Source organism: Zophobas morio, unplaced genomic scaffold (genome assembly GCF_036711695.1).
Source record: "Zophobas morio isolate AGI-343-1 ecotype UQ-CSIRO unplaced genomic scaffold, CSIRO_AGI_Zmor_V1 ptg000014l, whole genome shotgun sequence".
NCBI classification, from domain to species: Eukaryota; Metazoa; Arthropoda; class Insecta; order Coleoptera; family Tenebrionidae; genus Zophobas; species Zophobas morio.
This window is the reverse complement of record NW_026972119.1, coordinates 25,818,307-25,843,171: the sequence shown is the minus strand read 5'-3', so window position 1 is coordinate 25,843,171 and position 24,865 is coordinate 25,818,307. Positions and strand designations below refer to the sequence as shown.

The 24,865-nt window shown below is 35.4% G+C and overlaps 1 protein-coding gene across 2 annotated transcripts in view; it reads right to left on the bottom strand.

The window, feature by feature from the left end:
- Positions 1 to 24,865, bottom strand: part of LOC135128707 (forkhead box protein O-like) — a 367,252-nt gene that overhangs the window by 39,895 nt on the left and 302,492 nt on the right. The window contains exons 3-5 of one of the 2 annotated variants that reach the window (XM_064055734.1): positions 19,897 to 20,130; positions 19,615 to 19,792; positions 11,489 to 11,934 (exon numbers count right to left, since the gene is read on the bottom strand). In XM_064055734.1, the coding sequence (XP_063911804.1) occupies positions 11,503 to 11,934; positions 19,615 to 19,792; positions 19,897 to 20,130 (844 nt within the window). In that variant the 3' untranslated portion in view covers positions 11,489 to 11,502. The remainder of the gene's footprint in view (positions 1 to 11,488; positions 11,935 to 19,614; positions 19,793 to 19,896; positions 20,131 to 24,865) is intronic. The other variant, XM_064055735.1, reaches the window with a different exon arrangement.

Below are 24,865 nucleotides of genomic sequence, written 5' to 3'. Positions count from 1 at the left end.
TCTTTCAAATTCTTTAAAAAAAAAGCACAAGTTTTCAGTTTCTGGCGTTGACGGTTGTTTTATTCAACAGATAATCTCGGATTTTTTGTAAATTTAAGAGTTGTTCGCTTAAATCTCACCTTAAAATTATATCTTAACAATCTGGTTACGTCATATCGGAAAATTATACTAAAATACATATTCGTTTCTATATTTTTCATTTTCTTAAAAATGACACAATTCTGTCCAAATTTTCTAATTTAGCTTTTTAATTGTATTGTTTAAGGTCGATCGTATGATTTCCAAAATGGAGTGAATTTTGAACTTTTTAAATTCTTTGAGAATCCGACACTCCAAATTAAAATGAACATTTTTCACATTTCAGGACTCATTTTCCGCTTGATAAAAAAGCGTGTTATCATCAATGTGCCGGGGTCGAAAATCAAAATTTTTGAGGGGCGTTTTTTGAATTTAATAAGCACAACATTTTCAATAAAAAAGTTTTATTTTAAGCAAAAAAGCATTAAATAAGCATAACACTTTCATTAAAAAAGTTTTATTTTAAGCAAAAAAGCATTAAAAACATGATCATATTACAAATCAAAGAACACTTCTTAGAACTTTGGATAAAATATTATTACAATAATCCTAGACTTTATATTTTACACACGTATTTCAGTTTTCTTTAAAACAATTCATGATTGTAATATGTTCCAAGTTGTCCACTGTAAAATTTTTTCGCCGATCACTTAAAATGTGTTTAAAATTGGAGAACGTGCGTTCAACATCCACACTCGTTGGCGCAAATTTGAATTTTGCAACTAATGTTGAATCTGAATCCAAATTTTCCACCTTCTGGCCTTGTAAAACACGAGCAACGTCGGAAAGAACACCGAAACCTGCATTTTTATTTAACACTTCGTCAATTTTTTGAGATACTCTAGTACCAATATCAGGTTTAAAGGTATATTGGACTGGATCATCATTTTACATACATCGAAATTAAACTGAAACTGCTCATCTTTTGTGGAAGTAATTACTTGTTAAGATAAAACTGATTTTGGCAGATGATATACCTTCTAAGAAAAGATAGGGTGGGTGGGTGGGGCTAGCACCTTCTAAGATAGAACTGATTTTGGCAAATGAGAGACCTTCTAAAAAAAGGAGAGGGTGGGTGGGCGGGGCTAGGACCTGATAAGATAGAACTGATTTTGGCAGATGACATATCCTCTACGAAAAACCGCTCTTTATTTTCTTAGAGAATATGTCATTTGCTAAAATCAGTCGTACTTAAAAAGTACTAGCCCCACCCACCCCCCCTCTCTTTTCTTAGAAGGTATGTCATCTGCCAAAATCAGTTTTATCTTAACAAATACTAGCCCCGCCCACCCGCCCTTTATTTTCTTAGAGGACATGTCATTGGCCAAAATCAGTCTTATCCTATGAAGTATTAGCTACCGTCAACCTACGCCCTTATTTTTTTAAAGAGTATTTTATTTGCCAAAATCTATCATACCTTAACAAGTACTAGCCCCGCCCGCCCACCCTCTCTTTTTTTAGAGGATATGTCATTTGCCAGAATCGGTCTTAAACTCAAAACACAAGAAAAGAAAGAGTGGGTGGGTGCAGCTAGTACCTTTTAAGAAAAATCTGATTTTGGCAAATGACAGACCTTCTAAAAAAAGAGAGGGTGGGTGGGTGGGACTAGGACCTGATAAGATAAAACTGATTTTGGCAGATGATATACCTTCTAAGAAAAGATAGGGTGGGTGGGTGGGGCTAGCACCTTCTAAGATAGAACTGATTTTGGCAAATGAGAGACCTTCTAAAAAAAGGAGAGGGTGGGTGGGCGGGGCTAGGACCTGATAAGCTAGAACTGATTTTGGCAGATGACATATCCTCTAAGAAAAACCGCTCTTTATTTTCTTAGAAGATATGTCATTTGCTAAAATCAGTCGTACTTAAAAAGTACTGCCCCACCCACCCGCCCTCTCTTTTCTTAGAAGGTATGTCATCTGCCAAAATCAGTCTTATCTTACTAAGGACTAGCCCCGCCCGCCCACCCTCTCTTTTTTAGAAGGTATGTGATTAGCCAAAATCAGTCATATCTTAGGAACTACAACTACACAAGTACTTGTGTTTTGGTAAAAGATGTTTTTAAGTGTCGTGTTGGTCAAAGGAAACTATACATATTTAGAAAATAAAAGTCAAAGTTTAAGCACCACCCATCTGATCCGATCTTACTTGTAATGAATTTTTCATTTGGTCTCAAACCGAGGGGCGGAGTATATTTTCAAAACCCATATTTCTCCACAAAAAATGTACGTTTTTAAACATGTTTTATGTTTCTTGCTGGGAAAAGAAAAGTACGTGTATTAAAAAAAAAGAGAATAATAGTAACATCTCGATTGTGATGATTTTTTTATTCGTCGTGAGTCGGGAGGCGGAGCTTAACTGCCAAATCCTTATTTCTTTACACGAAATTACCATGTGAAGCAAGTTTTTAAGTAATTGTGTTGTTCAGAGAAAATTATATGCACAAATCTTTGGAACTACTTGTGTTTTGTTCATAGTTTGTTGAACGTTCTTGGTGGTTTTATTTTTAAAAGAAGATGAAGAAATCTTGGTTAAAAAATCATTAGTGTTTTCTTTGTGAAATTATTTGAAAATATCTTGATGCCTCTAGAAGTTTTACTTTTGAAAGAGTTTGAAGGAAACTTAGGATTCCATATATTTTTTTGTAATATGAAACAATCTTCGAGACTAATTGTGTTTTGTTTTTGAAAAAAATTTGAAAAAATCTTGGAGGCTCCTTTTGCTTAATTAGATGCAACAGATTCATGTATGTTCTGCTGTTTAATTTTAGAAACTTCAAACATTTTCTTCCTTTCTACATGAAGAGTCGTTCTGACATGTTGCGTCACTCTATATTTTTTATCACTTTGAATCTAAAACAACGTACATATACAGGATTAACAAAGGAAAATAGATAAAAAAAAATTAGTGGGCTTACGGTTTTCACACAAGCTCTGCAGACTATTTTGTTGTTTTCTAATTTTAATTCTGGAAAATCCCTTATCCACTCATCCGGCGTCGATTTTACTTTCGGCATTCTTTTAAAATATTAGTAATATTACCAAAAAGAACTCAACATGTAACAAGGGAGAACCACGTATAACACTGTACTACGACAGATGCGATAGTCTGATGGTTGTGAAATAAACGGTTCATTTACTTAAAAGTTTCCATTAGAAAAATTTTAAGGTAGGTAGTTGGGTACAATAATCCTTTTTTCTAGAAAATCTTCAACGGTCTTGCCGCAAAATGCCGAAAAAGAACATCTGGTTAAAAGCTTTAATTCATTATCAACGGAAGGAAGGATTTAAAGTCATAAAATCTATGGAGTATTTTTCCAATCCTATAATAAAATTTTATTACCCAAACGACCGGAACCTATTCACAGAAAGGGTCTTGAGTAAGTGTACTTCAATAGTCAAGTCCAGGTAAAATGCATACGATACGATACGGCTAACTAACAAGTATTTGTCATCCCGACAAGGCCGGCATTTGAACAAAATATGCATTAAAACTCATATTCGTCGAAAAAAGCATTAAATAAGCATAAAAAAAAAAATGTGTCAAATGACTCCAAATTTGTATCATAGTTACAGATATAAAAAAGTTTTCAAGTGCTTACATTTTTCACAAAAAGCATTAAATCTAGAAATCCGCTCTCTACTGATTGTAATTTCGACAGAATTTCCGAAAGCTGAACCGCGAATTCGAATAAACGGTAAACGATGCGATTATGTCGTTATAAATTAAAACAATCCAACACAAATATTGGAGGTGCGAAGTAATAATTGACACCGATTTATTTACCGCGTTCATTACATGATGAAATAATGTTTTATTGTCCATTAATTTAATCAGCATAACACATAAAATCCGGCAATCAGAATAATGCTTTGATCGTCCACCATTCTTTGCACAGCTAATTAACTGGATTTGTTTGGAATTACGCAACTCGGCGTCCTTTCCACGAACTCTTCCAGGATTGAAAACCGCGGAGCGAGTCCACCGTAATCGTGTCGAAGAAAATCCCAGGACGGATGTTATTTAGGCTCGCAACGTATCAGACATAATAATTAAGAGGATATAATAGCAACAGCAAATAGTTATAAAATGATTCACAGGCACTCACGCAGTCGGAATATTTTCCTAAGACCATAGGCAAGCTTGAAGTATTTGTTGCCCCAGCAATTGGTTTATTTTACAGGCATCAGACTGCTCCGCCTCGTCACTGCGGTTTTCCACAATTCCTATACACTTGTTTCTCGAATTTCGGTTGCGTAATAAAAATCGCGTACGTTTTTAATAATTATTTTCTCAGGGTCATTATTAAAGCGGCGTCCGTCCGAGAGATTTCCTCGACTCGCTTTCATTAAATATGCACCGAAATTCCCCCTGAAAAGGCGGCCTCTCCTGAACTCGATAAGCTAAGAGCATTAATTTTCCCGACTTCCTAAACTCTGTCATAAGAATTTCAAAGAAACTTTTTCGCTTCTTAGAGGTTACGACTTGTCCTAGACGAGCGGTAATCAAATTTCTATCTGGGAAAATTGAATATAAAATTTAAAGAGCTGACAATTTCGGGCCTCTTGATAAGTTGACAAGTACCCGGGGAAGGCGCATAATTGAGCAGTAAAATGTGTGGCGGCGTTAAAGTTACACGCGTGCGACGGAAATTATTAAAATTTGACAGTCGCCGGCCTGACTCGCTTAATTTTCGCGAGGGGCGGCGGAGGATTGCGAGAGGGGCGGCGGACACAGCGAGACAGTCGGCGGAATTATTTCACAATTTTTATAACAGCGAGAAGGAATCTCCGGGAAAATTTAGCTGCATTTCTAGGAATGATGGAAATACGGCTCGCTTCGCTCGCAATAATAATATGATTTCCTTTTTGAGGGTTTTCCTTTTCTCTAAGTTGTTTAAAAAGATGTACAAAATGTCTTCAAATGCATAATTTGTAAAACATCTCTTATTCTTTTGGATTTTGTACAAAAAAATTCAGGAAAAAACTACGACATCGTTAGCAAGAATATAGCTCGCTTCGCTCGCAAAAATAATGTCGATCGTGTGCAGTTACTTTGCAAAAAACAAAAGAATGTCCGGAAAAAATTACCAACGTTTCAAAAAGGAATGTTCGCTCAAAGTTGTAAATTATTTTCCGATTTTTTTGGGTCATTTGAAGAGAAATATCGAAGAAAATCTTTAAGTTCGTTATGAATGTGGAGGATTTTCTATAAGACGGTCCTTTTTCCCATTTAATCAGAGGTTGTTTCAACATTGTTAGGCAAATTCTGGAGACATTTTTTTAAGTTGTTTGAAAACATGTATAAAACCTTTTCAAAACTGTAATTTCGTCAACAGAATATCAGGAAAAATTTTCCGAATTGGGTGCTAGGAAAATAGCTCAATTCGCTCGCAAAAGAATCTCAGACTTAATAACTGATTCATCTCTGCTTGGTAAAAAAAAATCCAAGAAAAAATTAATACGTCGTTTGAAAAATGGTAAGTATACAGCTCTCTTCGCTCGCAAAAAGGTCTCCGGCGTAAACAATGCTCTGCCAGAAGAATATTCGCAACCAAATCTGGTACCATTTCAAAAATAAATGAAGCTCGCTTCGCTCGCAAAGTTTTTTTTTGGATAAGAATTCTCGCCAAGATGGCCTTTTTTTCCATTTGATTTGAGTCTGTTTTAACATATTTAGGAAAATACTGAAGAATTATTCATTTTTTTGTTTTTGTAATTTCGTCAGCCGAAAGAATCTTTGGAAGAAATTCTGGTGTCACTCCCAAGATGAAACGTAGTTTCACTTTTATGACAGTGACAAAAAATCTCCTGAAAAAAATTTATAAAAAAAATACTTTACAAGAATGTTGCTTTTTTCGTTTGAATCAGATCTTCTTACAATTTTATTTTTTGAAAATTTTTAAATAGTGTTTTCCCATTTTTCTGAATTATAATATCGAATGTCTGGAAAATGGAGGATTCACTCTTCAGTACGTTATTCACGAGGGTTTCCGGAGTCCCAATACGACAAGACTGATTTTGGCAAATCATATACTCTTTAAGAAAATAGAGGGCGGGTGGGCGGGACTAGTACCTGCTAAGATGAAACTGATTTTGGCAAATGAGATTCCTTCTAAGAAAAGAGAGGGTGGGTGGGCGGGGCTAGCTAGTACCTGCTAAGATAAGGCTAATTTTGGCAGATGACATACCCTCAAGAAAAGAGCGGGTGGGTGGGCGGGGTTAGTACCTGCTAAGGTAAGACTGATTTTGGCAAATGAGATACTTCTAAGAACAGTGAGTGCGGGTGGGAGAGGCTAGTACCTGAGAACGATTTTGGCACGCCCTCCACCCTTTTTAGAGGGTATGTTATTTTCCAAATCAGTCATATCTTACGAAATATTAGCCCCGCCCACCCGCCCTCTATTTTCTTAAAAAGTATGTCTGCCAAAATCAGTCTTGTCTTAGCAAGTACCTAGCCCCACCCTCCGCCCTTTTTTTTGTTACAAGGGTATGCTAATATTAATTATTATATATTTTACTCGTATTTGGAAAATATTGAAAACAATTTCTCTAGAATCGTGATCTTTGGAAAATTCTCTCTAAGGTGATCCTTTTGTCTATAACTAGGGGCTAGCTTCGCTGGTAAAAAGAATTTCAGGACAGTAATCCTTTATAAATATAGTAAAAAATTGCTCGCTTCGCTCGCAAAAAAATCTTGAAATTAAATCGTATTTTTGCTTTAATAACTAATTTAAGAGATCTTTATTTTTTTCTAAAAAAAAAAAAATCAAAGAAAAATTGAGATGTTTAAGAAATGGCAAAAATGCAGCTCGAAATTATACGTTGCTTTGTCGGAAAAAAAAAATCTCGGAAAATAATTGGTAAAATTCGAAAAATGAATGCTCGCTCGAAGTTGTAACTTTTGAATTTTTGGGTTATTTGAAGAAAGCCAAAGAATGTGGAAAATTGTCTACAAGACAACATTTTTAGGAAAATTCTGGACAAAGAATTTCTGATGTTATTTCAAAGATGAATATAAGTTTCGCTTTTATCATAACGAAAGAGAGTCTTTCGAAAAACAATGATGCTTTTTTTTTGCTTCGCTCGCAAAAAATCTGGAAATCAAAGCACAATTTCGCCGTAATGACTCATTTAACACATCTCTATTTTTAGTGACAAAATAATCAAGAAAAAATTAATGTAGTTTCAGAAATCAATGAAGCTCGCTTCGCTCGCTAGGTTTTTTTAGAAAACAGATAAAATTCCTCAAATTCGTTATGCATGTATAAAAATCTCGCTAAGATGCTCCATTTTTCCACTTCATTTGAGGCTGTTTTAACATTTTTAGGAAAATACTGGCGAATTTTTCATTTTTTTCGGGGGATATCTAAATTTTCAGTTAAAATAAACCAAATTAGATCTCCGAAACAAATCTGGCTGGAGTATATTCCCACGTTTTGGGTTGCTTGAAAAGGTATATATGAAAATTTTCAAATTCGTTGGTTGAAGGCTCTATTAGTAGTTTTAGGAAAACTATTATTCGCAAGATTATTTTTCATTTTTTTTTTAATTATTTGAAAAAATGAAATTAATAATTTTTGGGTAGTTTTCCGTTTTTGCGTACGACTAAAGCCATTTTAAATATGTTTCTACTTTTTTCAGTTATCTGACGAGTCATCGAAAAAACAACAGATTCGTAATCTATAAAAAAAACCTTTACAAGAATGTTATTTTTTTCGTTTAAATCAAATTTTTTTTGAAAATTTTTAAAACGAGTTTTCCCATTTTTCTGCATTGTAATATATAATAATAATAATTATAATTATTATATATTATTAATTATATTATTTGCCAAAATCAGTATTATCTTAGCAAAATATTTTAGATTCGTAATCTCCGTAAAATTATCTATAAGCCAACTATTTTCCATTGGGTCAGATCGTTTTTTAACTGTTTCAGACAAAAATTTTTCTCACTTTTCTCGCTAATTTTCGGAAATAGTTGAAAATGTCAAAAGTGCGAAAATTACTTTTATCTTATCAAATACTAGCCTGACATGACTTGACCTGACCCGCCCACCCACCCTCTATTTTCTTGAGGGATATCTCATTTGCCAAAATCAGTCTTATCTTAGCAAGTATTAGCCCCGCCCACCCGCCCTCTATTTTCATGGAAGGTATGTGATTTGCCAAAATCACTCTTATCTTAGCAAGTACTATTTAATTACCCTTTAATAATTTATTTTGCCATTTCAATATATAATATAGTACTTGTTAAGATAAGACTGACTTTGGCAAATCACATATCTTCCAAGAAAATAGAGAGCAGGTGGGCGGGACTAGTATCTGCCAAGGTAAGACTGATTTTGGCCAATGAGATACCCTCTAAGAAAAGAGAGGGTGGGTGGGCGGGGCTAGTACCAACTAAGATAAGACTGATTTTGGTAAATGAGATACGCTCGATGAAAAGTGAGGACGAGTGGGGGCGGGGCTACTACCTGCCAAGATCGATCTTAGATTAGCAAGTACTAACCCCGCCCAACCTCCCTCTATTTTCTATAGAGGAATCTCATTTGCCAAAATGGGTGTTATCCTAGCAGGTACTAGCCCCACCCTCTCTTTTCTTAGATAGTATCTAATTTGCCAAAATCAGCCTTATCTTAACAGGTACTAGCTACGATAAAACTGATTTTGGCAGATGACATACTCTAAGAAAAGAGAGGGTGGGTGGGTGGGGCATAGTACCTGCTAGGATAAGACTGATTTGGGCAGATGACATACTTTAAGAAAAGAGAGGGTGGGTGGGTGGGGTTAGTACTTTCTAGGATAAGACTGATTTTGGCAAATGAGATCCCTCTAGAACACCGAAGTCCCCCAAAATTGTTTTAGATAATTATTTAAGGGACTTTGGTGGTCTGTTTTTGGAAAATTCTGATTTATTTTTGACTTACTTTTAGGACCCCGTTTTTTTTTTTTGAAAAGTTAAAACAATCTTGAGGTTCTAGGTATTCCTGTTTGGAAAAAACTGCTTTCTGAAGCCTCTAATGCCTTTTCTTATAATAATTTAATTTCCTAAAATCTGTCTTAGCAGGTACCAGCCCCGCCCACCCGCCCTCTATATTCTTGGAATGTATGTGATTTGCCAAAATCAGTGTTATCTTAGAAAAATATTTTAGACTCTTAATCTGCGTAAAATTATCTATAAGCCAACTATTTTCCATAGGGTCAGATCGTTTTTTAACAGTTTCAGACCAAAATTTTTTGAAATTACGAAAAATTTTTCTTACTTTTCTCACTAATTTTCGGAAATAGCTGAAAATGTTAAAAGTGCGAAAATCAGTTTTATCCTATCAAATACTAGCCTGACCAGACCTGACCTGACACGCCCACCCTCCCTCTATTTTCTTAGAGGATATGTCATTTGCCAAAATCAGTCTTATCTTAGCAAGTACTAGCCCCGCCCACCCACCCTCTATTTTCTTGGAAGGTATGTGATTTGCCAAAATCACTCTTATCTTGGCAAGTACTATTTAATTATTGTTTAATAATTTATTTTGTCATTTCGATATATAATATAGTACTTGCCACGATAAGACTGATTTTAGCAAATCACATATCTTCCAAGAAAATAGAGGGTGGCGGGGGTAGTACTTGCTAAACTAAGACAAATGAGATACTCTTTAAGAAAATAGAGGGTGGGTGGGTGGGCGGGGTTAGTATTTCATCAGATAAATCTGCGATTAATACTCTATAAAACTAGAAACTCAATATTTTCCTTTCAAATAAAGCCATTTGGAACAGTTTCAAATTTTTTGGAAATTTTGAGGATTTTTGGAGTCCTTTTTTCGCATTTTTCAGTTATTTGAAGACAAATCGTGGAAGATATTTTTGATTCGTAATCTGCGAAAAATTATTATCTATAAGCCAATTGTTTTCCGTTGGGTCAGATAGTCTTTTAACTGTTTCAGACAAAAAAATTTTGGAAATTACGAAAAGTTGTTCTCACTTTTCTCGCTTTTTTCGGAAATAGTTGAAAAATAATAAAAAATGTCAAAAGCGCAAAAATCAGTATTATTTTATCAAATACTAGCCCCGCCCACCCACCTTGAATTTTCTTAGAGCATGTCACTGCAAAATCAGTTTTATCTTAGCAAGTACTATTTAATTATTGTTTAATAATTTATTTTGTCATTTCAATATATAATATAGTACTTGCTAAGATGCGACTGATTTTGGCAAATCACATATTTTCCAAGAAAATACGGGGCGGGTGGGCGGGGCTAGTACTTGCTAAGGTAAGACTGATTTTGGCAAATCACATATCCTACAAGGAAAGAAAGGGCGGGTGGGCGGGGCTAGTATTTGCTAAGAGAACAAAAATAGTAAAAAAATTTCTCGCTTCGCTCGTAAAAATAATGGTTTAGTAGAGACAATTTTTCAAGTGAGCTGACATGATGCATATTGCGTAATCTGACGGGACGTAAGTGAAAACGAAATGTTTCAATCTTATTCGAAATGTTTTTCTTTTAAAGAAAAAAAATCTAATTCCAAATTTTCGAATTAGTCAATTCCGTTCATTCTTACACCAAACTGTAAAATTAAATTACGTTAAATCACGTTCAAAGTAGCACAAAGTAAACTTTGATAGCGATTTACTCACCAAAATTTGCGCTGACCTCATCAAATTTTTGATGGACTGTCAGATAAATTTTAGTTAAGGTTTTATTATCTACGCGATAAGTTTAAATCGCGATCAATAAAACAAACTCTTTTATTCGATTGCGAGGTGAAAACAAGAGTCTTCCGAAAGGTCTTTAGCCTTTAATAGCTTCGTGTGTTGCTTTAGAAACCCACAATTATAAACACAAACCCCGCAAAAAAAGGATTTTTTGTTCGTGTTCGCGGTCTGCTTGCTGCGAAAAATGACCTCTCTGATCGCCTCTATTAAGACATCACATGTGCGGACTTAATCTCCGCGAATCTGGCTGCCTTCTCGCAAACCGGAGCAAAGTTCTAATCGATAGTCGTGAGGCCGTAAGCTCCTCATGTTTAATTTATAATGTTTGACAATGTTTTGATTGATCCATTGAGTCGAGGTTAACCGAGTGTAAAACTGCAAATTAACATCGTGTTTACTATGTCTCGTCCAGGCGTTACGCTAAAACTTTGGAAATAATTAAAATTAGCCGTCATGAATGAGCCGCCGATCCCTCGATCGGCGACCCGCTTCTTTTTCTCCGCCAGACTAGGTGCTTTGATTAATGTCGAGTGGCAATTCTAATTTTGCTTCGTTGAAAAAATACCTCAATCTCACTAATTGTTCATTTATCACGTTTAATTAACATTCTGTTTATTCGCGGCGCGAAAAAATATTAATAATCGCGAGTGGCGGAGGAATTTAATTCGGTGGAAAAAGTGCACGATCGGACTCACCAGCACTGCGGTCGTTAATGCACCCACGATGGCGTCGTTACCGTTGTCGAGTAGGGTGGGGGCGCGCTGGGCTGGCTGTTGCTAATCCCTGAAATGGTCTCCGGCGGCGGGACCACGGTCTGTTGCTGGTTGGGGAAGTTGAAGTCGAGGCTCCCTTCCATGCTCAGCTCGTGTTTGATCAGTTCTTCGACGTTGCAGTCGAAACCGCCTTGAAACGACTCCACGTTGATGTTGAGGTCGTCGAGGACCGTACTGCTGTTCAGCGCGCCCATGAGCTGGCCCATCATGGTCGACGGCGGGCCTTGGGTGGGCTGGGGCGTCAGCGGAGGACTGTTAGACGAAGGCCTGGGCAGCGTGCCCCGATTTATCATATACTGACTACTGAGGGGGTCGGGGGATGGTTCCGAGTGGGGGTACGAAGGCGACATTCCCGCCGGGGACATGCTCTGCAAATAAAACGATCTACATTTTTTTTCAATTGGTCAAGTCGGTACATCAGGTGATTTTTAGTTCGGGCCGGCTATTTAAAAGCCGAGATCTCAAGCAGCGGGTAAATTTGACAACAACAAACAAAAATAGACCCAGCGCTACACCTATCCACACTGTTCCCACAATGTAGGAAAAGCATTTGGCAAACCATCAAGACTTCTTTTTGTTTGTAAACTATCGCGCATATGTTCCGACTCTAATTATTAAATTCCTTGTACGCCAACGCGGTGTCGAAAACAGTACACCACACACAAAAGCCAACTCTACTATTTAAACGCTGTAGAGTCGGGGAGATCCAAAAACCATAGAGCTACTGTTTTTTTTTTTTGTATGCCAATTCCATAGTTGTATTTTCATACAATACTATATTAGTAACAGGTTATGGGACCAGGTTGTGAAGACAAAAAACAAGACATGGACGAACTTTTATATAAAATCTTTTGAAACACTAAGATTCTTCAGAATCTCCAGAATCTTTGGAGTCTTTACAATCTCTAAAATTCCTCAAGTCTCGGGATATCAGGAATATTTGAAATTTCTGAAATTTGCAGAACCTCTGAAATCTTTATGATCCTCAGAATCTTCAATCTCTTCAGATATTTTGGAATCGTCAACTTTTAAAGTACTCAGAAATTCAGGATTGCAGGAATCTTTGGAATTTCAGAATCTTCAGCATCTTTCGAATTTTTAGAATCTCTGGAGTCTTGGAATATCCGGAATGTTCTAAATTTTTGGAATTTCTGGAACCTATAGAACTTTTATAATTTTAGAAACTGCATACTTTTCAAACACTTCAGATTTTTGGGAACCTTCAGCTTTTGAAATACTCGTAATCTTTAGAATCTTCAATTTTTAGAATTTTCAGAACCTTCACAATCTTTCAGAATTTTTGGAATCCCTATAATCTCTGGAACCTCTGGAATTTCTGAAATCTTTGAAGCCTCAGTTTTCAGATTTTTTGGAATCTTCGATCTTCGAAATATCCAAATCATCAAAAACTTTAGAATATTCAAAATCTTAATAATCTTTTGAATCTCTAGAATCCCTAAATATTCTAAATCTTTTGGAATTTTTTGAATTTTCGGAATCTTTCAGTCTTCATATTTTTAGAATCTTCAATTTGTCAAATACTGTGAATCTTCAGATCTGTCGAATTTTTTTGAATCTTTAGTGTCAGAATTTTTGGAACCTTCAGAATTTTTGGAACCTTCAGAATCTTTCGGAATTTTTGGAATCTCTGGAACCTCTGGAATTTCTGAGATCTTTGAAACCTCTGAAATCTTTATATTCCTAACAATCTTTGTAACCTCAAAGTTTTCAGATTTTTTGGAATCTTGGAATCATCAGAAACTCTAGAATATTAAAAATATTGAGAATCTTTAGAATCCCTAAATATTCTAAATCTTTTTGAATTTCTGGAATCTCTAGGACCTCGGAATATGTATACGGAATTTTTGAAATCGTTAAAACTTTTGGAATCTTTGTAATTTTCTGAATCTTCGGAATCTTTCAAGTCTGCAGATTTTTTGGAATCTTAAATTTTTCAAATACTGTAAATTTTCAGAATTGTCGGATTTTTTAGAATATTTAGTATCAGAATTTTTGGAATCTCTGGAACCGTCGGAATATTTGAAATTTTCGAAATCTGCAAAACCTCCACAATCTTTAGAACCTTCAGAAATACTAAATTCTTAGAATCTGTCGAATCTCTGGAAATTCTAGAGTCTCGTAATATCCAGATTTTTTTTAATTTCTGCAACCTTTAGAACTTTAGAATCTTCAGAATTTTCAAACACTTCAGATTTTTGAGAACCTTCAGCTTTTGAAATACTCGGAATCTTTAGAATCTTCAACTTATCAATTTTTAGAATTTTCAGTACCTTCACAATCTTTCGGAACTTTTGGAATCCCTAGAATCTCTGGAACCTCTGGAATTTTTGAGATCTTTGAAATCTCTGAAATCTTTATATTTCTAAGAATCTTTGTAACCTCAAAGTTTTCAGATTTTTTGGATTCTTCGATCTTCGAAATATCCAAATCTTCAGAAACTTTAGAATATTCAAATCTTAAGAATCTTTAGAATCCCTAATTATTCCAAATCTTTTGGAATTTCAGGAATCTCTAGGGCCTCGGAATATACGGAATTTTTGAAGTTTCTGGAATCGCTGACACTTTTGGAATCTTTGTAATTTTCTGAATCTTCGGAATCTTTCAAGTCTGCAGATTTTTTGGAATCTTAAATTTTTCAAATACTGTGAATCTTCAGAATTGTCGGATTTTTTAGAATATTTAGTATCAGAATTTTTGGAATCTCTGGAACCGTCGGAATATTTGAAATTTTCGAAATCTGCAAAACCTCCACAATCTTTAGAACCTTCAGAAATACTAAATTCTTAGAATCTGTCGAATCTCTGGAAATTCTAGAGTCTCGTAATATCCAGATTTTTTTTAATTTCTGCAACCTTTAGAACTTTAGAATCTTCAGAATTTTCAAACACTTCAGATTTTTGAGAACCTTCAGCTTTTGAAATACTCGGAATCTTTAGAATCTTCAACTTATCAATTTTTAGAATTTTCAGTACCTTCACAATCTTTCGGAACTTTTGGAATCCCTAGAATCTCTGGAACCTCTGGAATTTTTGAGATCTTTGAAATCTCTGAAATCTTTATATTTCTAAGAATCTTTGTAACCTCAAAGTTTTCAGATTTTTTGGATTCTTCGATCTTCGAAATATCCAAATCTTCAGAAACTTGAGAATATTCAAATCTTAAGAATCTTTAGAATCCCTAATTATTCCAAATCTTTTGGAATTTCAGGAATCTCTAGGGCCTCGGAATATACGGAATTTTTGAAGTTTCTGGAATCGCTGACACTTTTGGAATCTTTGTAATTTTCTGAATCTTCGGAATCTTTCAAGTCTGCAGATTTTTTGGAATCTTAAATTTTTCAAATACTGTGAATCTTCAGAATTGTCGGATTTTTTAGAATATTTAGTATCAGAATTTTTGGAATCTCTGGAACCGTCGGAATATTTGAAATCTTCGAAATCTTCAAAACCTCCACAATCTTTAGAACCTTCAGAAATACTAAATTCTTAGAATCTGTCGAATCTCTGGAAATTCTAGAGTCTCGTAATATCCAGAATTTTTTGAATTTCTGCAACCTTTAGAACTTTAGAATCTTCAGAATTTTCAAATACTTCAGATTTTTGGGAACCTTCAGCTTTTGAAATACTCGGAATCTTTAGAATCTTCAACTTATCAATTTTTAGAATTTTCAGAATCTTCACAATCTTTCGGAACTTTTGGAATCCCTAGAATCTCTGGAACCTCTGGAATTTCTGAAATCTTTGAAATCTCTGAAATCTTTATATTTCTAAGAATCTTTGTAGCCTCAAAGTTCTCAGATTTTTTTGAATCTTCGATCTTCGAAATATCCAAATCTTCAGAAACTTTCGAATATTCAAAATCTTAAGAATCTTTAGAATCCCTAATTATTCCAAATCTTTTGGAATTTCAGGAATCTCTAGGACCTCGGAATATACGGAATTTTTGAAGTTTCTCGAATCTCTGAAACTTTTGGAATCTCCAATTTTTCAAATACTATGAATCTTCAGAATTGTCGGAATCTTTAAAATCTTTTGTATCAGAATTTTTGGAATTTCTGGAACCGTTGGAAAATTTGAAATCTTCGAAATCTTCAATTTTCAAATCTTCAGTCTTCGAAATCTTAAGAAACTTTAGAATCCCTAAATATTTTAAATATTTTAGAATTTCTGGAATCTCTAGGAATTCGGAATATACTCAATTTTTGAATTTCTGAAATCTCTGAAACTTTGGAAATCTTCAATTTTTCAAATAATCAGAATTGTCGGAATCTTTAGAACCTTTAGTATCAGCATTTTTGGAATTTCTGGAACCGTTGGAATATTTGAAATCTTCGAAATCTTCAATTTTCAAATCTTCAGTCTTGGAAATCTTAAGAAACTTTAGAATCCCTAAATATTTTAAATCTTTTTAAATTTCTGGAATCTCTAGGACCTCGGAATATGTAGACGGAATTTTTGAAATCGTTAAAACTTTTGGAATCTTTGTAATTTTCTGAATCTTCGGAATCTTTCAAGTCTGCAGATTTTTTGGAATCTTAAATTTTTCAAATACTGTGAATCTTCAGAATTGTCGGATTTTTTAGAATATTTAGTATCAGAATTTTTGGAATCTCTGGAACCGTCGAAAAATTTGATATCTTCGAAATCTTCAAAACCTCCACAATGTTTAGAACCTTCAGAAATACTAAATTCTTAGAATCTGTCGAATCTCTGGAAATTCTAGAGTCTCGTAATATTCAGAATTTTTTGAATTTCCGCAACCTTTAGAACTTTAGAATCTTTAGAATTTTCAAATACTTCAGATTTTTGGGAACCTTCAGCTTTTGAAATACTCGGAATCCCTATAATCTCTGGAACCTCTGGAATTTCTGAATTATTTGAGGCCTCAGTTTCCAGATTTTTTGGAATCTTCGATCTTCGAAACAACCAAATCATCAAAAACTTTAGAATATTCAAAATCTTAAGAATCTTTTGAATCCCTAGAATCGCTAAATATTCTAAATCTTTTGGAATTTCTGGAATCTCTAGTACCTGGCAATATAGAGAATTTTTGAAATTTCTGAAATCGCTGAAACTTTTGGAATCTTTGTAATTTTTTGAATTTTCGGAATCTTTCAAAGTCTTCATATTTTTAGAATCTTCAATTTATAAAATACTGTGAATCTTCAGATCTGTCGAATTTTTTAGAATCTTTAGTGTCAGAATTTTTGGGACCTTCAGAATCTTTCGGAACTTTTGGAATCTCTGGAACCTCTGGAATTTCTGAGATCTTTGAAGCTTCAGTTTTCAGATTTTTTGGAATCTTCGATTTTCGAAATATCCAAATCATCAAAAACTTTAGAATATTCAAAATCTTAACAATCTTTTGAATCCCTAGAACCCCTAAATATTCTAAATCTTTTGGAATTTCTGGAATCTCTAGTACCTGAGAATATACAGAATTTTTGAAATCTCTGAAATCGCTGAAACTTTTGGAATCTTTGTAATTTTTTGAATTTTCGGAATCTTTCAAGTCTTCATATTTTTAGAATCTTCAATTTGTCAAATACTGTGAATCTTCAGATCTGTCGAATTTTTTAGAATCTTTAGTGTCAGAATTTTTGGAACCTTCAGAATCTTTGGGAATTTTTGGAATCTCTGGAACCTCTGGAATTTCTGAGATCTTTGAAACCTCTGAAATCTTTATATTTCTAACAATCTTTGTAACCTCAAAGTTTTTAGATTTTTTGGAATCTTGGAATCATCAGAAACTCTAGAATATTAAAAATATTAAGAATCTTTAAAATCCCTAAATATTCTAAATATTTTTGAATTTCTGGAATCTCTAGGACCTCGGAATATGTATACGGAGTTTTTGAAATCGTTAAAACTTTTGGAATCTTTGTAATTTTCTGAATCTTCGGAATCTTTCAAGTCTGCAGATTTTTTGGAATCTTAAATTTTTCAAATACTGTGAATCTTCAGAATTGTCGGATTTTTTAGAATATTTAGTATCAGAATTTTTGGAATCTCTGGAACCGTCGGAATATTTGAAATCTTCGAAATCTTCAAAACCTCCACAATCGTCAGAACCTTCAGGATTTTCAGATTCTTAGAATCTCTCAAATCTCTGGAAACTCTAGAGTCTACACTCTCATAATATCCAGAACTTTTAGAATTTCTGGAACATTTGGAATCTTTACAATCTTGGAATCTTTGAAATCTTCAATGTCTTCAGATTTTCTTCAAATCCTTAGACTTTGAAATACTCAGAATCTTCAGAATCTTTAAAATATTTACAAACCCGTAATATCTGGAATCTGGAACTTTTGGAATCGCTGGAGTCTTCGAATATACGGAACTTTTGAAGGTTCTGGAATCTCTGAAACTTTTGGAATCTTTGTAATTTTCTGAATCTTTAGAATCTTTGGTATACGAATTTTTGGAATTTCTGGAACCGTTGGAATATTTAAAATCTTCGAAATTTTCAATTTTCAAATCTTCAGTCTTCGAAATCTTAAGAAACTTCAGAATCCCTAGAATCCCTAAATATTTTAAATCTTTTCAAATTTCTGGAATCTCTAGGGCTTCCGAATATACGGAATTTTTTAAATTTCTGAAATCTCTGAAACTTTTCGAATCTCTGCAATTTTCTGAATGTTCGGAATCTTTCAAGTCTTCAGATTTTTTTGGAATCTTCAAAACGTCCAGAATCCTCAGAACCGTCAGAAATTTCAGATTCTTAGAACCTCTCAAACCTCTGGAAACTATAGACTCTCGTAATATCCAGAATATTTGGAATTTTTTTAACATTTGGAATCTTTATAATGTTTAGAATCTTTGAAATCTCCACTGCCTTCAGATTTTTTTGAAATATTTAGCCTTTAAGATACTCAATCTCCAGAATCTTAAGAATCTTTAGAAACTCTACAATCCCTACAAACTCGTAATATCTGGAATTTTGGAGCTTTTGGAGTCGCTGGAGTCTTTGAATATACAGAATTTTTGTATAATCTGGAATTTCCTAAACTTTTGGAATCTTTGTAATTTTCTGATTCTCCGGAATCTTTCAAGTCTTCAGATTTTTTGGAATCTTTAGAATCTTTAGTATCAGAATTTCTGGAATTTCTGCAACCGTTGGAATATTTGAAATCTTCGAAATCTTGAATTTTCAAATCTCCAGTCTTCGAAACTTCAAGAAACTTTAGAATCCCTAAATATTTTAAATCTTTTCAAACGTTCAGAAATTTAAGATTCTTCTTCTCGAATCTCTGGAAACTCTAGACTCTCGTTATATCCAGGGCTCTTAGAATTTCTGGAACCTTTAGAACCTTCAGAATTTTCAAACACTTCAGACTTTTGGGAACCTTGAGTTTTTGAAATACTAGGAATCTTTAGAATCTTCGAATTTATCAATTTTTAGAATTTTCAGAATCCTCAAAATCTTTCGAAATTTCTGGAATCCCTAGAATCTCTGGAACCTCTGGATTTTTGAAATTTTTGAAACCTCGAAATTTTTATTTTCTAAGAATCTTTGTAACCTCAAAGTTTTCAGATTTTTTGGAATCTTCGATCTTCGAAATATATAAATCTTCACAGCTTTAGAATCTTTAGGACTCGGAATATACGGAATTTTTGAAATTTCTGAAATTGCTGAAATCTTCGGATTCTTTCAAGTCTTCAGATTTTTTGGAATTTTCAATTTTTCAAATACTGTGAATCTTCAGAAATGTATCAGAATTTTGTGAAATTCTGGAACCGTCTGAATATTTGAAATCTTCGAAATCTTGAAAACCAGAATCTTTAGAATCTTTACAATCCCATAATATTTGGAATCTTTGGAGTCCTGTAATGCACGGAATTTTTGAAGTTTCTGGAATTTTTGGAACCTTTGGGGTGTTCAAAGTTTTAAGAATCTTCAAAATGTTCAGTTTTTTTGGAATGTTCAATCTTACAAATATACCTGGGTAAAATTACATATGCTCTATTTTCTATTAATTTAAGAGCATTTGTAATCACTTTCGATTTTCCCGTCTCTCCTCTACCTACCTCAACTTTGCACTGGACCTGCATGCACGAACACGAGTGCAAGCGGTGGATGGGGCACTGCGAGAGTCCGTACGGCGAGGTGGCGTGTAAGGAATTGATCTCCCTCCGTCCAGGGAATTGTTCGTAGGGGGCGGTGTACGGGGGCGGCGGCTGTTGCGGCGTCTGGCCGTTGATGTACCTGTAAAATTCGAACCGGTGAGTGCGGCTCTCGAGTGCGAGCGAAGACACAGCCATAAGCGATAAGTGCAAGAGCGTAAGCAGAACGGCACAACTTGTGCTCACCCCATGTAGGCGTCTGGTTGGAGTTTCATGCCTTGTTCTAGGTTCCCTGCAAGCTGATCGGGTGAATAGTTACCGGGCATTTCTGGGCTATAGTTTGCCGAATTGAACTGACTGGGGGAACTCCAGTCGGGCTCGACACCTACGACCGCTGGTATCGGCGACAGTCGGCCACAAGAGGACGTGTTTGAGGAAGCTCGAGGTCTGAAGTCTGGGCTTAGTTGGAAACCGGCGCCGCTGGGGAGGAAAGGCGAGTTAGACGGCGATCGAGGTGTGATGGGCATGCTATGACCGTGCGGATGCCAGACCACGAGATTGGCGCATGGTGGGTGCGGCTATGAGGGAGAAAATCGGCAAGGCCGACTTAAACACACCACTTTTTTCAAAATTCGCACTAATACATGATTAAGAACCGGACTCGTCAAAAAAATTGGCGCTCTCCATTAGTGTCATTATAAATTTTAACGCGTCGTTCAATTAAATAAATCAAATAATGATCTGCCAAAAAAGTACAATACTTAAGACAATAAGTTTATGCCCGAGGGCATAAACTTCAAATAATAGCCGTGGTACATATAAAATTTTACTTTACCGTTTACTTTTTGAAATTTACGAAAAAAAATTCATTTTTGTACATTCTTTTATCGGTTGTATTAACCTCAAGAAGAACTAATTTATCTCTTCGGATTTTTGATTTTTAAGATTTTTTTGGGTTTTTTGTTTTTTTATTTATGCCATTTTGTCCATTATTTCGATAATTTTTATTGTTTGTTTTTTATTTTCTGATTTTTTGGATTTTTGGGATGTTTTACATCTTTTGGAATTTTGCAATTATTGAGGCTCGAGTTTTCTTTAATTTCTTGGGTTTCTTGGATTTGATTTAAAAAAAAAATTTTTGGACACATGTTTTCAATTTTTTTAGTTTATTAATTTTCCTGAATTTCTTTCTTGGGTTTTTTGAAATCTTTTGCTTTTTGGATATATGAGTTTTTTTAAAGGCCCTAACTGTCTTCCAGGGGCCCTGAGTGTTTTTCAGCGGCCCTAACTGTCTTCTAGTGGCCCTAAGTGTCTTTCGAGGACGCTGATGACTGTCTTCTAGGGGCCCTGACTGTCTTACAGTGACGCGTGACTATCTTCCAGGAATCCTGACTGTCCTCCAGGAGCCCTGACTGTCTTCCAAAGGCTCTAATGACCGTCTTCTCGGGGCTCGGATGATTGTCTTCCAGGGGTCCTGACTGCCTTCCAGGGCCCCTGATTTTTTTACAGGAGCCCTGACTCTCTTTCTGGGGCCCTGACTCTATATCTGAGGCCTTGACTCTCTTCCAGGGGCCCTGAATCTATTCCAAGGGCCCTGACTCTCTTCCAAAGGCCCTGACTCTCTTCCAGGACCCTGACTCTGTTCCTGGGGTCCTGACTCTCTTCCAAGGGCCCTGACACTCTTCCAAAGGCCCTGACTGTCTTCCAGAGGCCCTGAGTGTTTAAGCGGCCCTAACTGTCTTCTAGTGGGCCTAATTGTCTTACAATGGCTCGTGACTGTCTTCCAGGGGTCCTGACTGTTCGCCAAGAGCCCTGACTGTCTGCCAGAGGCTCTAATGACTGTCTTTTCAGGGCTCTGATGACTGTATTCCAGGGACCTTGATTTTTTTCCAGAAGCCCTGACTCTTTTCCAAAGGCCCTGACTGTCTTTCAGGGGCCCTGACTCTCTTTTTGAAATTTACGAACAAAAGGTCCTTTTTGTACATCCTTTTATCGGTAGTGTTTACCTCAGAAGAACTAATTTATTTCCTCGGACTTTTGGAATTTTGAATTTTTTTTTTGAAACATATTTTCATTTTTTGATTTTTTGGATTTCTTCGATTTTTGGGTCTTTTGAACTTTTTGGAGTGTTTAAATTCTTAGATTTTTTGGGTTTTTTGTTTTTTTATTTATTCCATTTTGTGGATCTTTGGATAATTTTAATTTTTTGTTTTTTATTTTCTGATTTTTTGACTTTTTGGAATGCTTTGCATCTTTTGGAATTTTGCAATTATTGAGGCTCGAGTTTTCTTTAATTTCTTGGGTTTCTTGGATTTTTTGAAATATTTTGCTTTTTGGATTTATGAGTTTTTTTAAAGGCCCTGAGTGTTTTTCAGCGGCCCTAACTGTCTTCTAGTGGCCCTAAGTGTCTTTCGAGGACGCTGATGACTGTCTTCTAGGGGCCCTGACTGTCTTACAGTGACGCGTGACTGTCTTCCAGGAATCCTGACTGTCCTCCAGGAGCCCTGACTGTCTTCCAGGGGCTCTAATGACTGTCTTCTCGGGGCTCTAATGATTGTCTTCCAAGGGTCCTGATTTTTTTACAGGAGCCCTGACTCTCTCTCTGCTGCACTGACTTATCTTAGGAAGTACTATTTAATTATTGTGTAATAATTTATTTTGCCATTTCAATATATAATATAGTACCTACTTGCTAAGATAAGACTGACTTTGCCAAATCACATATCTTTCAAGAAAATAGAGCGCAGGTGGGCGGGACTAGTATCTGCCAAGGTAAGACTGATTTTGGCAAATAAGATAGCCTCTAAGAAAGGAGAGGGTGGGTGGGCGGGGCTAGTAACAACTAAGATAAGACTGATTTTGGTAAATGAGATACGCTCGATGAAAAGTGAGGACGAGTGGGGGCGGGGCTAGTACCTGCCAAGATCGATCTTAGATTAGCAAGTACTAACCCCGCCCACCCGCCCTCTATTTTCTATAGAAGAATCTCATTTGCCAAAATCGGTCTTATCCTAGCAGGTACTAGCCCCACCCACCCTCCCTCTCTTTTCTTAGACAGTATCTCATTTGCCAAAATCAGCCTTATCTTAGCAGGTACTAGCTACGATAAAACTGATTTTGGCAGACGACATACTCTAAGAAAAGAGAGGGTGGGTGGGTGGGGCATAGTACCTGTTAGGATAAGACTGATAGTGGCAGATGACATAGTCGAAGAAAAAAGGGGGTGGGTGGGTGGGGCTAGTATCTTATAGGATAAGACTGATTTTGGCAGATGACATACTCTAAGAAAAGAGAGGGTGGGTGGGTGGGGCTAGTACCTTCTAGGTTAAGACTGATTTTGGCAAATGAGATCCCTCTAGAACACCAAAGTCCCCAAAAATTGTTTTATATAATTATTTAAGGGACTTTGGTGGTCTGTGATTTTTGGGTTTTTGGACTTTTTGGAGTGTTTAAATTCTTAGATTTTTTGGGTTTTTTGTTTTTTTATTTATTCCATTTTGTGGATTATTTGGATAATTTTAATTTTTTGTTTTTTATTTTCTGATTTTTTGACTTTCTGGAATGTTTTGCATCTTTTGGAATTTTGCAATTTTTGAGGCTAGAGTTTTCTTTAATTTCTTGAGTTTCTTGGATTTTTGATTAAAAAAAAATTTTTTGGACACATGTTTTCAATTTTTTTAGTTGTGGGTGGGGCTAGTACCTTCTAGGTTAAGACTGATTTTGGCAAATAAGATTCCTCTAAAACACCGAAGTCTCCCAAAATTGTTTTAGATAATTATTTAAGGGACTTTGGTGGTCTGTTTTTGTAAAATTCTGACCTAACTTGTTTTTGAGTTACTTTTAGGACCCTGTTTTTTTTTTTTAATTTAAAACAATCTTGAGGTTCTAGGTATTCCCGTTTGGAAATAAACTGCTTTAATGTCTTTTCTTATAATAATTTAATTTCCTAAAATCAGTCTTATCTTAGCAAGTACTAACTCCTGCTGCCCACCGTCTATTTTCTTAGAGTGTATGTCATTTGCCAAAATCGATCTTATTTTAGCAAGTACTACCCCGCCCACCCACCCGCTATTTTCTTAGAGTGTATGTCATTTGTCAAAATCGATGTTATTTGAGCAAGTACTACCCCGCCCACCCACCCGTTATTTCCTTACAGGGATCTCATTTGCCAAAATCAGTCTTATCTTAGCAGCTACTAGCCCCACCCACCCGCCCTCGCTTTCCTTAGGGCGTATGTGATTTGCCAAAATCAGTCTTACCATGGCAGATACTAGCCCCGCCCACCCACCCTCAAATTTCTTAGAGCATATGTCACTGCCAAAATCAGTTTTATCTTAGCAAGTACTATTTAATTATTGTTTAATAATTTATTTTGCCATTTCAATATATAATATAGTACTTGCTAAGATGCGAGTGATTTTGGCAAATGACATACCTCCTATGAAAAATACAGGGCGGGTGGGCGGGGCTAGTACTTGCTAAGGTAAAACTGATTTTGGCAAATGGCATATCCTACAAGCAAAGAGAGGGCGGATGGGCGGGGCTAGTATTTGCTAAGAAAACAAAAATAGTAAAAAAATTTCTCGCTTCGTTCGTAAAAATAATGGTTTTTATTGGGGTCTCAAGCTTTAATCGATAAATTGAGACAATTTTTCAAGTGACCTGATATGATTTCAGGCTCTAATGACTGTCTTCCAGGGACCTTGATTTTTTTCTAGAAGCCCTGACTCTCTTCCAAGGGCCCTGACTTCCTTCCATGGGCCCTAACTGAATTCCAGGAGCCCTGACACTCTTCCACGGGCTCTGACTGTCATATGGGGGCTTTGACTGATTTTTTTTAATTAATTTCATTTTGTCGATTTGGATAATTTTTATTTTTTATTTTCTAATTTTTTGGATTTTTGCGATGTTTTCCATCTTAAAATAGAATAAAACGTTGTATGTACCTCGAGCATAATTGTCGATTATGGCCCTCAGGAAATTTTAAGCCCTCCTTCGTCGGGCCCTCGTGCCATAATCTTCTAATTATGCTCTTAATACTCAAATAACTATTAAATTTTCATGTCAAGTTTTATTGATTTACTTATTAAAAAATCGTGATTTGTTTTCCATGTCCCCGTTTTCCTATCACTAATTTAAAGATAATTTACATGATCCCTAATACAAAAGTACTAGTGGATTTCTAGCCATTTGTATTAAATTGTATGTTGGTATA